Below are 17,381 nucleotides of genomic sequence, written 5' to 3'. Positions count from 1 at the left end.
AGAATCCAAAAATATGTAGGTTCAAATCCCAAGTTTATTAGGAAAGATATGCGTGCTATATGGTAGACATTGAATAAATAAAATGAGCTGCAGTCTCACGCTCAATCTTCTTGTGTGCCTGAAGAGGTCTGGTTTAATTACTTTGTTGGGGGCGGACCCCCAGGTATGCCAGCGGGACAGTGGAAGTCCATGGACTTGGAGGACCCAACACCCTCCCCCAGGATACATGGAGGACTCAGACAATTACAAGATCAAACTGTGGTTTATTATAGAAAAAACAACAGGGATCAGCACAGGAACTGAAAATATTCATGCACATCTCGCTCTTCCCCGGCTCGCAGACAGTTATCTTCCAAATGTCCTCAGCACTTTGTCATAACTTGGACCCCTTTCCAGAAAACGTATTGGGCCAAGTGATTGGGTATTGAGTACTCTATTACCTATGTAGGACATTATAGATGTTATTCTACTGGCCCTAACATGTCAGGTGGCTGGCCTGGTCCATCCCCATGTCACTAAATATAACATTGTTGTAGTGTGGTGGACTTGCGATTGGTTCTTGCCCATTGCTACCCACACCTAGCGTACTAAACTGTGATTGGCTAGAGCTGACGTCCCCAGGACTGGGGTCTGCAAAGTTTCTCAGCTCACTGTGTGCATCTTCAAGGTAATGGGAACGATTATGTGTCTGTATTGTAACTTGTGTGTACCACCTTAGCTTATGAGCGTACTTGCTTGACCGGTGTAACACTTGTTGCACACTGTTGCATACTTGTTGCTGTCTGTGTCTGGCAGCCTGAGACCGGCTCTCATTTCCCACTGCTGATAGCTGTCCATTGTCTGCTTCGGCCGCGTCGCGTGTGCAGAGACCACAAATTTGAGCTGTGCAGCTCTGAATTATGAGGATTTATTAGCATTTCTGTGGCTGGTCCCTTTATCGTCTGGGATTGGAATGTCATCTGTATCGCTCGACCTTGGCTGCAGGTCCTGTCTCACACGTCTTGCTCTCTGTCCAGACTGAATTGGCTAAGCTTGTCTCTTTCTCAGAGGCCTGAGGCCTGCTGTAACTTTCCTAAACCTTATAATGTGGTTTCTACAGTGTTCATACTATACTATATTTCCATATGTTAGTCACGCTTGGCTCTGTCAGGTCCCATAGGTGCTCCTGCAGTTTCATAGAGTTATTCGCGTGTACGCATCTGCAAGCTTTGCTCAGGAGCTCTTGCCTCTTGCGGTTTTTGGTTAATGGCAAAAATAATAAAGCAGTGACAGTATATATATATATCTAACTATAGAACTGTAAGTTTGTGTTCTTCATGTATTCTTGTCCTGAAGTGCGGATGGCACGTGTGCTTCATGTCTAACGCTGCTATGTTGTGTTGTCTTTAATGATGTCAGCAACAAGGCTTCTTGGTTTTCTTAGTCCAAGCTGTCCATACAGGTGTCTTTGATCATGGCCTGTGGCTCTTCGTCCACACATGGATAGATCTGTATGTCCTTTGGTCGGTATGGCTGGCTGAGGGGATACCTCTCGAAGTACTTGTTAATCATGAGTCCATTGGGAATTTGTCCGAAATAGAAATGGTGATTGCAGTGTTTCCTGGCCTTCTTCCTTGTCATGAATTTAGTAGGAGGGGATGTGGTGTCAGGCTTACCCATCCCTCTTCAGTCCCCACTCTGGTCGATCTGTCAATCACATCCTTATACCACAGTCCTTTTGCTCTTGGATGCCATATCTCTGTTATTCCTCAGAGGTGCCTAAAGTAGTTTGTGTGGTCATCAAACAACCAGTTAATATAAAGGCACATTCCTTCTGGGTTGCACCAAATCCACTTCCCTTCATAGTACATTGCATCGAATGGATTGTCCAGCTTCATTTCTCCAAGTGGGAACAGTTCACATTGTGCAATTCTTTCTCTTATCTTGTTCCTTTCTGCCACAATTTCAGCCTTTGCTCCTCCTATATTCACATCCATCAGGGTCTGCATTCCGATAGATTCCTCTGTCATTTTCTTGCACTTGGCCATACAGAGTTTAATCCTACACATTGATGGTGCTGCCAACACAAGTGCTACCTTTATCACTTTTAGTTGTGCCACTGCATCTGACAGTGTTCCCTTATCTTCATCGTTGTCAGGTGTGAATGTGCAACAGGAACTCCCTATCTTTGCGCAAACTCCTCCTTCCATGGCTGTGAGGAGGTCCAGAATATATCTATTCTGGAGCGCCACCAACCTTATTGCACTGAGCTCCTCCTTTATTGCATTGAATCCATTCACTGTGGAATTAATAGTCACCATCAGCTCCCAGTGAATGATCTGTGTACGTTTGTACAGATGGTATTATTGATGCAAAGAACATTTGTGTCCTGCTGAACAGCCTGTGTTCTGCTGGCAATTTCATCTAGTGCTGTTTCTGATGCTTCTGAGAAGTAATTTCCTCCTCTCTTTACTCTGCTTAGTTCAGCTGGCTTCTCTTCCTTCTCTGCCTTGGCTGTTGGTACCCCTTCGATTGACCACTTCATCCTTTTGTTATTGTCCAGCTTTGGGAACTCATTGAGCTTCATGTCCTTCCTTGGCATGACCAACAAAGGCATGTTGATGTGTACCAGCGAGCAAACTCCTCCCCAGTCAGGTGGCCGTTTCTCAAATGCTTTCGATCCACAGGCCCAGCAATGATCCATCAGTATTGCTCTTCCTGCTTTCATAGTTGTGTGCTGTTCAATGCTTCTGCATTCAACATTCTTAGCAACCTCAACTTCACTATTGTTCTGATAACACAGTGCTAATGTCTTTAGGGATATTATTGGCATTGGACCAGCTTCATTTCCACCCATGTCAGTAGCTTTGCACTTGCTTCCCATTCCTTTAGGCACTTGTCATTTTCTTCTTGTACATAGTTCACTGGTGATTGTGCGAGCATCAGTGCTGTACTTCCCACCACTCCATCCTTCTATCCATCTTCTGTCTACACTTGGCCATACACTAGTATCTGTGGTCTTTCCCAGCAACCTGGCTCTCCTCCTATCTTCCTCACTCTCGTTCATGGACATGGTAGTTCCTTCAGAGTGATAGTCTTTGTTTCTCCTTTGTCAGGTCCATCAGTTATGTACTGAATAGCTTAATCCAGCTGCAAATAATTGTTCATCATGTCTAATGTCTTTATGTAATTATTTTCATACGGGAACGTTGCTTTAGACATCCATCTCAGCATGGCTGCCTTCCCTTGAAATCTTCCTCACGTTGTCACCATCGAGAGATACATTAGGCATTGTGCTCTTGCTGCTGATATTACAGTTGCTATGAACTTTCTGGAGGCACTCATTGCATAGGGGATTAAAAAGCAGACATAACATCTCTCCCTGGTGATCTCCTTACCTACTTTAGTCATGTGTTTGTACCACATATAATTAGACACTCAAGTAGTGTTAGTGGGATGCATGTCTACCCCCTTCATGTCTGTGCCAATACTGCGCTTAACTCTCCTTACCATATCAGCAGTGTTCTCCTGGCCACCTGACATGGACGTTCCACCGGCTTGGGTTAAGGGAATGTTAGTAGAGGGTGCAGCGGTAGCACTAGCTACCTAGGTAATTTTCCAAAATACAAATATGATAACACTGCTAGGAATATGTAAAACCAACAGAACCATCACATTTGTTTAATATGTCATTAATTTTCACTTACACTGCTTGATGCTTGCAGCTTGAAGATACAATTTCCCGCCTGAAATGCACAAAGAAATACATTATTTTGTTAGTATTTTAAATTCTCTTAAGTCCAGCGGACCAGGTAATCAGTGATGGCAAAGGCAAACACCTCTTCCCACAGTTTTCTTTCTGATGGGTCTTTCAGCCTGGCAAGGATTGGGGGATCAACTGTGCTCAAGGGATATGTTTGGGCCAAATACTAAACGCAAGATAGTATACTCCAGGGGATCTGGCTCATAATCTGTTTGGTCTCCTCACGGTATGGACAAATTGGTTTGAGAAAGTATTTGGGTGATGAGCAGAGTGCAACATGGATATGAACAAACAGCAACAGTTACATTGGCTTTCACGTAGATTGTGTGCAGAAAAGAAAAAAACAAAGACAGTTTGCCGTAATCTATATCCACAAGGAGTCCAGTCTCCACTTCTGCTACCAACGAGCGTGTGACCATTGGATGCCCTCCTCCTGGTCGTGTAAGTTCAGAACGTGATTGTAGCTCTCCGAGGTGCTCACTGTTGGCCCTGTCGGTCAAGGTGACCTTGTTGCCAGGTGAGGCCTCTATTTTGTTGAGCTTGACATCTGCCAAGTGATTCCAGACCGTCTTCTCCTCTAGTTTGACAGCCCGGTCAGCCACTTTCTCCACCATGTGCCACTCAGTCACAATCAGTCTCCACCTGTGAACCTTCGTGCATTCCAGCGCCGTATGAAGTTCCTGAGGAGGACGATGTTGCCCACACTCATAGCGTTTTTAAGTCTGGAGTCTTGTGGTGTGCTGTCACAGGTGATCTCTTCACTGTCTTCTGGGCCTCCCCGGTGTCACCGTATCTGGCGAGAGATAAAAGAAGCGCTAGCCACCAAAGAAATAACATAGTCATGCTTTTCCTGGCCTAACACATCTGCACTATTCTCACAATCATTCAGTGCTCTTGTGGGAGGAGTCAGAAAGAGATACATGTGCTGTCCCATCACCACCTCATGGGGCGTTAAATGGTGGTCGGACCCAGGCTTATTGCGCAATACAAACAGTGTGGTAAGCAGTGCAGCCAATTTATTTTTGTGCTCTGCAGTGTCTTGGCTATGCACTCTTTTATGAGGCCATTCAGGCATTCACACACCCCATTTTGTTGCAGGTGGTACACACAGGCAAACCTGTGTTGAATGCCAACTACGCCGTGGTGTGCTGAAACATTTCATTGGAGAAGCGAGGGCCGTTGTCAGACCACAGGACCTCACACACACCCCAACTTGGGAACACTTCCCTGACCGGGTACTTGGTTGCTCTAAGGGGATCAGCATGCGAACAGGGGCCTGCCTCAATCCACCTGGAAAATGGGCATACAACCACTATGATGTAGCGGTATCCTTGGCAAACCTGAATCATGTCTACATAATCCACATGTAAATGATGTAATGGGCCTACTGGCCTTGGTATGGCCCCTCTCACAACTCTCAGAGTATGCCCTGCTGTAAACTGCTGACAAACCAAACGATTGCTCACAAATTCAGCCAGATTAGGACAGAACCATGTTTCTCCAATGTGTGTAGCAATGAACTCCTTCCCCGTGTGTGTTGGATAATGCAACTGTGTCTGTGGAGTGTTCAATAATGCTAGAAGCATCGCCACTTTCCCTGTGTTATCCTGCCGCCATAGGAGATCTGTCGGAGACATTGTGCATCCCCTCCTCGTCCACAATTCCTTCTCTTCCCTGGGTGCAGCTCCATGCAATTCCATGAACTGCGCTTCTGGTAGCACATTGTACCCCTTCTTGAGTCACATATTTCCTGTGCACTCTCACACATTTGGAGTTCCTCCTAGTTCCCATGGCTCTCCAAAATATGCTGCGCATTTTGCCAGAAAATCTGATGCTTTTTTCCCCTTGAAATGGGTTCTTCCCCTTTCGTGTGTGCTTGGCACTTCACTATTGCTATCTGTGTTGGATAAGCAATAACTTCAATCAGTCTGCCCAGTAGTGGTGCATGTTGTACTGAAGTCCTGTCCGCCCTTCTGAATACTCTCCTGACCCATCGTCACAGTCCAGAATGTACCGTTGACATCATGTAGGCGGAGTCTGAGTATATTGTTACCTCCTTCTCTATGCTGTTTTCCTGTGCTAGTATTACGGCCACTAGTTCTGCGGCTTGTGCTGAGTAATGCGTTGGTAGACGCCCACTGGCTACTTCACTTGTCCCATCTTCCTTCAGTCTTACTACTGCAGTCCCAGTATGCCTGAACCCATCTGTCTGATCAATTGTTGAAGATCCGTCAATATAAAGCACGTCTCCCCATCAAGTGAATCCTCCTCTACCTTGCGAGTGTAACTGAACATTTCTATGTTTGCTGTACAGCTGTGTGCATAGTCTCTTAACTGTAGGACATCTGCTAGAAATGTTGCTGGGTTGACAATTCTGCATCTTACTATCTTCAGTCCCACATTCGATAGTATCACCTTGTACCCTGATGCTCTTTGTGTAGTCAGTGTGCTCTTTGGCTTCTGCAGTATCGCAAAGAGGGCGTGCTCCATGTAAAGAGTGGTGGTGCACCCCAGTGTTATTGCTGCTGACTTCTCCACTGCAAATGCGGCAACTGCCAAAGCTTGTTCACACTGATAGTGTCCTCTCATTACTGGGTTGAGTTTCTCACTGTAGTAAGCTATTGGCTTGTGTCCCATTCTTGTCTTTTGTGTCAGTACTGCCTTCATCACTACACCGTCAGTGTGAGAGAACAGGAAATATTCCTTTTTGTAGTCTGGGATCCCTAGCACTGATGTTGTGCTTATTGCATCCTTCATTTCTTCTAATGTCTCAGTCATCTCAGTGGTTCATGTCAGTCTTGTTTCCTTTTTGTGCTTCCTTCAGAGCACCCAATAGTGGCCTTGTGTATGTGCTGTAGTCAAAGACCCATGCTCTGCAGTACTTGCATAACCCTAAGAACTGTTGCATTTCCCTCACTGTTGTGGAATTAGCTATTTTGTGTATTGTCTCTGCTCTTTCTGGGGTGATCTGTTGGCCATTTTGGGATATCGTCTGTCAAATATAAAGCACCTCTTTCTGACAGTACTGTAACGTGGCTTTATCCACCTTGTATCCCTTGTCAGCTAACACAGTCTGCATATGTACTGAGTCCTTCCTACACTGATCTTCTGTTGTGCTGCAAATAAAAATGCCATCTACGTACTGTAAAACTGTGCTCTCCATTTGCTTAAGTCTATCTGTATCACTCTGTTCAAGATAGATGGTGACTCGCAGTACCCTTGTGGAAGACAAGTATGTTTTCACTTCTGGTTTCTATACAGAAATCTGGTCAAGTCTTGTGAGTCTGTGTGTAGTGGCACTGAGAAGAATGCATTCTTCAAATCAATAACCGTGAAGCAGGTAGCTTCCGCCGGAATGCTGCACAAAATTGTCGCTGGGTTTGCAACTATAGGATATTCTGCTTCTACAATGTGGTTAAGAGGTCTTAAATCCTGTATGAAATTCCATGACCCACCCCACTTCGCTTTCCTCACAGGATACACCACAGTATTGCATGGGGACGTTGATGGTACAAGGATGCCTCTCTCAATCAATGCAGTTATTGTTTCATAAATGCCCTCATCTGCTTCCTAAGTTAGGGGTTACCGATTTACTCTGGGTAAAATTGCTTCTGGCTTCAGCTTGATCTTCACTTCTCCTACGCTGTTTATGTGACCCATGTCATAGGGACTCGTGGTCCATAGGGTGTTGGGTAACTTGGCCATCTCTTCCTACCAGAATGGTGGTGGTGCCTCGAGTGCCATTGCCATTCTCTGTGGTACTACCCTGTAGTGTATTTGTAGCCAATAAGTGACACTCATTTCAAACACCATCTCTATTTCTAGTCTTTCTTCCCTGAGAAGCTCCTCATCTGTCACTGTGGTCACACTGCACCCTTCTGCAACTGCGATCACTGCTCTCCATGCCTGTCCTGTGTCATCCATCCCATGCACTGTTATCCAATCCTCCCTTGCAACCACTGCCTCTATTTCTATTGGCACTATGGTTCCATCTTCCTCGTACATTGGTAGCTCAGGCCTGAATAGGTACTTGTTTGGAACTCGCCACATCTTTCCTGCAATTCCTGAAAGCCATGCAACGGCAATATCAGTTCCGTACTGGAACATTTCTGTATCCACTAGAACCCTCCTCTGTACCTTGCGTCTGCAATAGGCTTCAACAATCGGTCTTACATTGAGCATGTGTATGCCTGGTGTGGAGCACACTATTCCCTTGTCTGTGAATGAGACGGTCATGTTCAGTCTACTCATAATGTCTCATCCCAGTATGTTTTACAGGTGTCTGTCGAGAGTAAAGTAAAGGCAGTGATAGATTGTGATCTCCTATAGAAAGAGAGTTTTTGTCTGTAAAAGGAACCACTTCCCAAGCCCCAGAGGATCCTTGAGTGTTCATGGCACAGCCCGACAATGTAAATGCTCCTTCCCTAATGCAGGACCTAGTCGCCCCTTTGTCAACAAGAAAGGAAATGTTTTGTCACCTATCGCCACCCCTATGTGAGGTTCCTCCGCAGGGTTCGGTGTGATTGACAGGATGGGAAACATCAAGTTCGGCTGTGGGCTGTCCTATTGAGGGTACAGGGACATTTTAATATATACATCCAACCTTTGTGTGTGGAGTTAGGGAGACTGGGCTTTTTCTTCGCTAATTATGCTGATGATTTTCAGCTATCAATGGAAATTATTGGGAATTATGCAGAGGACTATGAGAAGTTAAATAATATCTATCTGGTTGTAAAAAATGGGATGTCTACAAATTGGTTGTGTTTAAATGCTGGGAAAACCGAGTTGATGATCTGTGGGTCCAAACATGCCAGAGAAGGCCTAGATCAGGCTTTCTCCAGCTTCTTGATTCTGGGCAGCCGGATTTTGGTAACTACTAAAGTGAAGACTCTAGGTACATGTATGGAGGCTAACCTGAATGCGGACGCCCCTGTGGACCACATTGTAAGGAATACCAACTACTACCTGAGAGTATTGAAATTGGTTGGTCCCATGATCACTAAGGATAACCGTGCAAAACTGGTGCGGGCTATCATATTACTGTGCCTGGACTACTGTAACTACCTGCTGGGAAGTGCCAGCAAGGATGCTACAAGAATTCTGCAGAACATCCAAAACGAAGTAGTGTGCATAGTCCATCACATAGCGCTGAGAGAACCAGTGTCCACTGCCCGGAGAGAGCTGCATTGGCTACCAGTGGCAGCTAGGGTTCTTTTCAAGTTGCTAACCTTAGGCCACAAGTGGCTTCCGCTCCTTCCAACTCCTTGCTCCTTTCCACTGGAACCGCCTCCCCCTTCACATCCACTCTTCTCTCTCCTACCCTTCCTTTCGCTCCTCTCCACAATCTTACCTCTTCCACTCTCCTCCCTAGCACCCCTCCTTCTCTATCTCCTCCCTTCCCCTTTATCCTCACCTCATACTCCTCCTCTTCCTAACCCTCTCCATCCCTTCGTTCTCCTTCCTCCCCTCCCCCCGCTTGATTCTTGTCTCACTTTCACCTACCTTCTTCCCTCACATTCCTGCTCTTCCCCCGTCCTTAACTCCTCTTCCACCTACCACTCCCTTGTTCACCTCCCCTCTACACCCTTCTCTCTGCTGTAATATTATAAGTTGTTATTTATGCTGTTATCAGGTGTGGTTCAATTGTCATCTTATGCTTGCTGTATGTTTACTTGTTCTCATGTAAAACACTTTGGAGTAAAGGGCTATATAAATTCAATAAAATACAAATACAATACAAGTGCAGTTTTGGGACTGCCCCCAAGGACTGCCCCCAATATCTCAAAGAGAAGGTAGTACTCCATCAACCTATCAGGAACCTTTGCTCAGCCAAGGCATGTCTCCTCAGAGTAGATAGTTTCAAAAGAGCCTGGGGAAACGGCCGCTCTTTCCCGGTTTTGGTGCCACGGGCCTAGAATGAGTTGCCAGAATCCCTTCAGAAGGAAGGAAACCATCTTGCCTTTAGGAAATCGCTAAATACTAAGCTGTTTTTGTAAAGAAAATGGAGACTACATTGTGGTGGCTCCCTCCCTTGTCATTGGAACCCCCCTGAGAAATCCCCTGGGTTCTGCTGCACCTGCTGCCCAAATCCTCGAAACCCTCCTGGAAAGCCCCCTTGGTTTTGATGCATTTGTGGTGCGAAGCCACGCCACCTCTGTTGGCCCCTTCTTCCTTAGCTGGGACTTAGCTTAGGGCCCTTGCTGTGGACTGCCCCGTCACATGAACCCTCCTCCCATGGGCAGTGCAAACTGCTGTGGTTGTGGCTGCTGCTGCGGCTGCTGTGCCTGTGGGTGGGGCTGGTTAAGGCCGCCCCTTCCATCGTGTACTACTTTTCTCTGTACCAGTTTCACTTCATCTGTCTTCCTGTCCTCTGCCTTTTTCTTAATCTTCTCCTGCCATAGCCTACACTGGTGAACTATCCTGAGTTGTATTGCTGGCCATCCCTTTGCTTTAATTCCTACCAATTTCCTTAAGCTCTTCTGGACAGGCTCTGGTAGGTCCTGTACTAATATGTGATAAAATATTGCTACTGTTTTGTCCCACGCCTCTCGGGTTTCAAGACGCCAAAGCTCTTGAATCTCCTGAATGTACTGCACAGGGTCTTCACCTTCCCTCATTTTCCGTGACGTAATCGCCCCAATGTCTGACGTGTGTGGGTATTGTTTCCTGAGTGCTTGCCATACTGCTGCCCTGCAGTTCGCAAATGGCGAACCATTGTGTGCCGTTTTGTGTCATCACCCCTGTGAACCCTGCCCTTTTCCATACGTCATCTGCTGCATCTCCTAAGATCAATCCACTTTCCAGCCCCTGCACTTAACAATGGTAGCCTACACTTCTCATTTTCCTTGCCCGTATGCTTCCATGTTACATACTGAGGTCGCACCCCTCCTCTGTTTAATAAGGGCATCTGTGTGAATGCCGCCTCCTCCTCATGCGTCCTTCTAGTCAGTCTAACTTGTCGGTCCCCTCTCTTGCTCTCGATGCCTGCGTATACATCTATTGTTCTAGTATGGGTACTCTGGTGCAGTCATCATATCTCCTGGTCAATCGTCCAGGATTGGAACAAGCTATTCCTGTCTCCCCTTTCCTTCATCCTGGGAGGTATCTAAGCATTAGAGGAAAGAGAGGAGAGAGAGGGGAGAGAGGAGAGAGAGGAGAGAGAAAAGGAGAGAGATGGAAAAAGAGGGAGAGAGAGAGAGAGAGACAGAGACAGAGACAGAGAGAGAGAGAGAGAGAGAGAGAGAGAGAGAGAGAGAGAGAGCTGAAAGCCCACATTCCTGAAGTCAAATAGTCTGGGGAGAAACTGATGCAGCATGAGGACCTAAGTGTCAGGATTAGTCAGGCGAATACAAAGGCAGCGAATATGGCAAGGAAAATGTGCACTAAATTACACAGTGAAAGGCTTCGAATTAAACTACGTGCACACAGGAACAACGACTCATGTATGCTAGAACCCAGGAGTGCAAATAGAGTGTGACAACAAAACCAATATATGAAAAGGGATGTGGGGTAAGCACCTGACCGCGAGGAAAGTCGGCAAGCGCCTTACCCCCAATTGCTGTTACAGGTACTGACAGCGCTAAACCCACGTGGAGGGCAAGCAATGACAGGATCTGTGAACTAACACTCTTGATGGTATTAAATAAGGGAACTAAAGAACAGTACTCACAAGGACGAGATAAACCTCTTGAATGTCAGCTAGCCCACGAATCCTGTTGATGAAACTGGGACCCAGAAAGGCTATAACAGCAATGGGAGGAAAACTAAATACCTAAGTTGGAATAGTGTTTACAGATTAGTGAGGAAAACATAAACATTCACACAGGAGCTAGCTACAACCGCACACCACACCTAAATATCAAATGGGAAATAAATGCAGTTGTGCAATGGAAAACATGGAATGGATCCCAATGGAAAATAAGGATCAGGAGCAGGGAAAAACGAAATAACCAATGCAAACTTCTCCCTACCCCTCCAAGGAAAAGACAGGAAGCTAATCTAAGAGGAAGGCTAAGGTATACGGGTTTACAGCAGCAAAGGACAGAGTCAAAGAAATATAGAACACAGACAAACTGGGCTGCATCTAAAAGGGGAAAGCACTGAGAAATGCTGCCTTCAAACAGAGGAAGACAAAAAGGGAATCAAGGGAGCAGAAATCAATTAGCGCATGAATCCGAGATTCAGGGCGGAGGAACAAGAAAACAGGAACTAGGAACTAGGTACAAAGGCAAGGAACAAGGAACAAGGGACTAGTCACAACAGGAACACTGCAAACGATGACCAGCGCTGGACTGAAGTAAGACTGAGGCTTTTAAAGCTGCTTAACGAGCACACGCCTCAGGTGTGCTGATTGCTGCACCTGCAGCCACAGCTGTTACCTATCCTCCACCCAACCTTGTCCTGCAAGGGTGGAGGTGGAGCAGTGGGCCAGGCATTCTGGGAAGCATAGTCATTTGGTTAAAGAAGCATGTTGGCTGCCAAAAACCTGGAATGGATCCGGAAGGGAAGTAACTTGGAAAATAGGGATTTAGCGCTCCCAATTCATCACAGCACTGTAGCATAAGGTTCGGAGGAAAGGTCCAGTAGGGAATAAACCCCAAATCATGGCCCCAAGTGGTGGGAACGGGAGCGAAGGGAGCGAGTCGTGACACTAAGGTCCACGAGGGGCTCTTTGTAAAACCTCAATAACCCTGATCCAGTTGAACCACCTACCACATCAGAAGAAACCAATATCCAAGGCTCAGGAAGAGCCATGACGAAATTCTAGACTCAGGTCGAAGGAAGGGGCATGTTGCAACACCCAACTAACCCCAGCCTAACAACAGGCCGGTTGCTAACCGAGCTACAAAACGAGCCAGGAAAGGACAAAAGCCTGTTCTAATACTTCACAAGAAAGGCAAGCAGCTATCAACCAAAAAAACCCATTAAGGTGAACCAAAGATCATTGGGAGGGTTTAGGTCTTCACCAGCTAACGAAATCAGAGAGACCGGAAGGGACACCCAGTCTGTGAGTAACCAAGGAAACAGCCTACCCACGTGGAGCGCTATTGCTGATACTAGAGTAGGGGAGGATTTATAAACAATAAGTAAGATCTTTTCTGTAGGGAGAACTGCAAAACATGTTGGTTCTATGGTAGCGTAAACGAGAGGCTAAAGACTCACTAAGCTTAGATTTAAACCTTATGGAGAAACTATTTATTTGATGAGGGAGTCTCCAGGAGAAACCCAGACTGATGTAAGCATATGGTAACAGTCTTCCTGGATACAGAGAAACCCCCCAGTGTGCCACACCGGACGAGACCCCTACTTTCTGTTCTCCTATCCAGTTCATTGGTCGTCTTAGAAGATCCTTTTCAGATATATAGTGCGTTCCTTTAGAAGCTATAGGCAGTTCTTCATACCCTACCTGTAAAATAAACGAACTAATAAAGACCCTATGGAATGTTAAATCTTATTTGAGCGTCTTGTGTTGGGTTGCTCAACCTACCACAGAATGTACTAATGCATGATTAACTACATCCATGAAGGAATGAATAATGGACAGTGTGAACAAAGGTAGGGGTTCCATGTCTTAAAATTTATGCAAAAAGGGCCGTGAATACAAAATATTGCGGCAAAAATGCTGTGGTTTTGCTGCCACAATCATATAAAGTATGCGGGGGACACCCCCGCAACTCGCGGACCCATTATACCATATAAGGAGAGCGGGGGACACCCCCGCAACCCCTGCTCCCCTTAAATGGTATAATGGGGCACACCTTTACCGGGTCAAACCACAGCATTTTTGCCGCAATTTTATTTACCAGCGACATTTTTGATGCAATTTTATTACCGGATACCAAGGCACGGATACATGCATTAAAGAAGTATTGGAGGAAGGAGGTAGCGCATACATGAAGAAGGAATGCCGGAAGTAGACTGCATGAAGAAATTAAGCATGGGGGTAGTCAGGGAACATAGGAAGGGATGCCAGTGTGGAGGGGAAAGATGAGATGGCAGTGTGGGGGCAAAGAGAGTGAAGGGGCATGAAAATGCATAGAAGAGGTAAAAGATGCAAAAAGCGGGGCAACGGACACCAGGAGGGGAAGAAAGACACACAGGGGGGAGGCAAAAGGTTCAGAGAGGCTAGTACACAGAGAGGGGAGGTGATAGATACAGAAATGGGGGGCACACAGAGGGGAGAGATGCAGTGAGCGGTGAGAAAGACACCGAGGGACCCATTTTGAGCGTGGGATAAATGTCCTGCAGAAAGCCAACATTCTCCCTCCAGTTTCCTGCACCACCATTCTGAGGTGGGAGGAGGATTGGAGGGGGGTGTTGTGCTTTCTATTGTATGATATGAAGGAGGATCTGCAGCAGGAGGGTACTTCATATGTAGTTTATTGGTCATCAGGTTACATCAGGTTTCATCAATATCAATAATCAAGTAGCTAGGAAAATAATGGGAGAGCCCACTGACTCCCAACACCCATGCTATATCTCCATCAACTGCCTATGTCATAGCTGCAGCCAACACAATATTCTTCTCAGTCACACAGGGTTCCACACTGACATCATCACTCACCTTGGACATGCACACAGGGCCAAAAGCCAGACACAACACATTCCAGCAGCAAAAGCTGCTAAAATCCCTCGTTGCGTGGGCAGTACCACTGCAAGCATTTTTTTCTATTTTACAAAAGTTTCCTTAGACTGTAAATTAGAAAAGTGGTGCAGCCGTCTGGAAATGCCTTAATTAACAGGGGAAAACGTGTTCAGTAGATATTAATGGCACCTCACAGGTGCCATATTTTAACTCCTTTTTTCTGACATGCAAAAGCAGGGCTCTGCCAGGAGAAACCCCTCCCACTGCCTGCCCTGCATTCCTGATGGTTACCTGGTAAGCCAGGCACTTGCAAAAGCCGAGGCTGTCATGTGAGTGAACCACATTATTTTTTTTGACTATGATGCTTTTACGAAATGTGTTGTTCCTGCTTGGTTGTTTTCACACGGATCTCTGAATTTCTAACTCGGGCACACAGTTGGCAAACTATGCAGAAAAGGCAAATGACACGGATTTACCTTTTGTATCACAATTTTGTCATTTTTTTCACAGCAATAATTTTCTTTTTTGATGACATTTTGCTTTCCTGTCATCCAAAACACACACAAAACGAAATTTCGGCAAAACACGAAATTTACCAGGCGAAACACAATTTTCCAACCCAAAATTCCGTTTAAAAAAAACCCAAAATTTGAAAAAGCATTTCTGGCCAGAAAAAGACTCCAAATTGCCAATTCTGTTCAGTGTGCGAAATTCGCAGCGAATAAGACAATTTTCTCACTAAACGGAATTAGCTTTTTTCGTTCACCCCCGGCAGTTTCAAAACACTGCTTTTGAGCTGGTCTGCCGGGCTCCATCCACTCTTACCTCCTCTTCCGATTTCTTCAATAGATAATATTATACAAAGTCTTCTATTGCCATTCTGTGGCTAAAATGTGAAGTGTGCTTTGACAGAGTAGTTCAGTGTTGCCATTTTTGCCCCATCTCACCCAATGACTGGAACATGCAGACATGGGTTACAGGGGTCGGGCTGCTTCTGTGGTTATTTTGGCCCAATCCTACAGCGATTAAACCAGCAGCAGACAACACAGGGTCCACCACGGCATCATGGGCGACCATTAACACGTGTGAAGTGAAACACCCACCGGTGTGGTCCTGTCTTGCTGGCCGCTGTGAATCGATCTGGTTTTCCTTGTATTATACGTTGTATTTGGAAACTTCATTTAATGTTGGAATACCTTGCTATTAAGACGACCATTTTAAAAGGAATGCATTCTTCAGAATAACCTTTTAAAAAATCATGCATACAATGTATTAACTCTGACGATACTTTATTGTTTTATACGTATTGTCCACCTTGATATCAAGGCATTCCAATTCCACTAAAAAAAAATAACACAACTAGGCTAGGCTCCAATGGACTGTTACAAAGAAAAACTATTGATTTCTGTAATTTGATGTATATTTGGCGTTTTATGGGAATCCACATCCACCACTTTTCAGGCCATGCCCATCATTAGGCCACACCCCTTGTTATACCACCCCTCCCCTCCCCCTGGGGGCAAAAGATTCACAGTGGGGCAAAAGACACATGAAGAAAAAGGCAACTGATGAAGAGGAGGCAAAAAAGACCGAGGCGGGATGAACGATGCAGATGTGTTGAAAGACACATAAAGGGCAGGTTTAAGATGCAAAGAGGCAAACAATGCAGAACGTGGGGACAAAAGATACAGAAAAGAGGGACCGTAAAACAGCGAGAAAAAAGATGCAGAGAGTGGCAAACATACGCAGAGTGGCGGTGAAAGATGCAGAGAGAGAACCAATACATGCAGAGAGGAGGTTCAATGATGGAAGCTGTGGTGACAGACGCAGAAAGGAGGAGGGAAAATATGAATTGCAGAAAGAAAGAGGTGAACCCAGAGAGGGAAGTGATGCAGAGAGAGAGAGTGGTGAAAGGGGCAATGAGGGCATGAGTCTCAGTCCTCATCGTCTCCTCTCCCTCTGCATGACTCTGCAGGGGGGACTCTGTGATCCCAGAGGCCAGGATCCCAGGGGGCAGAGAAAGGCTGAGAACGCAAACCACCTCCCCAAGCACAGCCCCACCCACATGTCCCTCATTATATTAATGGATGGCCCATCGTGCCCCTCTTTATCTTGCCATGCCCATCCTCACTGGTGACCCTCTTTGGTCAGTTCTGGAGCCGCAAGGCTGCACACACATCAGGCGGAGCTCAGGTGGTCCCCAGCTGCCTCACTTTTTCCCCTGTAGGTCGCCAGGACGTGCCGCTACTGATGCCCCAATAAGCCTGGTGTGTGTGATGGCCCCTGCCAGAGCGCCACAGCAAGAAAGGAAAGGAAGAATTGGGGAACAAGCACCTCTATTACCAAGAGTTATGAATCCAGGGCAAGCGGAGCAGCAGCAGGAGTGACAGTGGTGTTCTCCGCCTCTTCCTACTGATGGCGAAGAAGTCAGGAAGAGCGCAAGTTGCACCATTATTACAGCCACTTTCACTCTCCTCCACACAGATCAATGGGATTGTAAACATCCCACATACCCAGAAAAGAAAGGTCAAATCTGCAGACGGGGAGCATGCAGGGGGAATGAGAGGGAGTCGGGACCTCTTGGAAGGACAAGACCTGTGTGCTGCACACACTCCCCTGAGGGCTGCCTGGGTATAGCACACACATCTTACATGGGATGAGAATCTTCCTACATTCTTGCACACACTCCCCTGAGGGCTGCCTGGGTATAGCACACACATCTTACATGAGATGAGAATCTTCCTACATTCTTGCACACACTCCCCTGAGGGCTGCCTGGGTATAGCACACACATCTTACATGGGATGAGAATCTTCCTACATTCTTGCACACACTCCCCTGAGGGCTGCCTGGGTATAGCACACACATCTTACATGGGATGAGAATCTTCCTACATTCTTGCACACACTCCCCTGAGGGCTGCCTGGGTATAGCACACACATCTTACATGGGATGAGAATCTTCCTACATTCTTGCACCGACTGGCACACATTTAAGAAAACAATCCCTCACTTGTTACTGTGGTGGAAAAAACAAAAATAAAAAATCAGTACT

General features: G+C 46.2%; 1 protein-coding gene across 1 annotated transcript in view; it reads right to left on the bottom strand.

Moving 5' to 3' along the window:
• Positions 1 to 270: 270 nt before the first annotated feature.
• Positions 271 to 17,381, bottom strand: part of LOC138582968 (salivary glue protein Sgs-3-like) — a 62,944-nt gene continuing 45,833 nt past the window's right edge. Inside the window, exon 5 of the mRNA XM_069654795.1 lies at positions 271 to 4,535. Within this exon, the coding sequence (XP_069510896.1) occupies positions 4,527 to 4,535 (9 nt within the window). The 3' untranslated portion in view covers positions 271 to 4,526. The remainder of the gene's footprint in view (positions 4,536 to 17,381) is intronic.

Source organism: Ambystoma mexicanum, chromosome 3q (genome assembly GCF_040938575.1).
Source record: "Ambystoma mexicanum isolate Mex_15411 chromosome 3q, UKY_AmexF1_1, whole genome shotgun sequence".
NCBI lineage: Eukaryota > Metazoa > Chordata > Amphibia > Caudata > Ambystomatidae > Ambystoma > Ambystoma mexicanum.
This window is presented reverse-complemented; position numbering and strand designations above follow the sequence as displayed.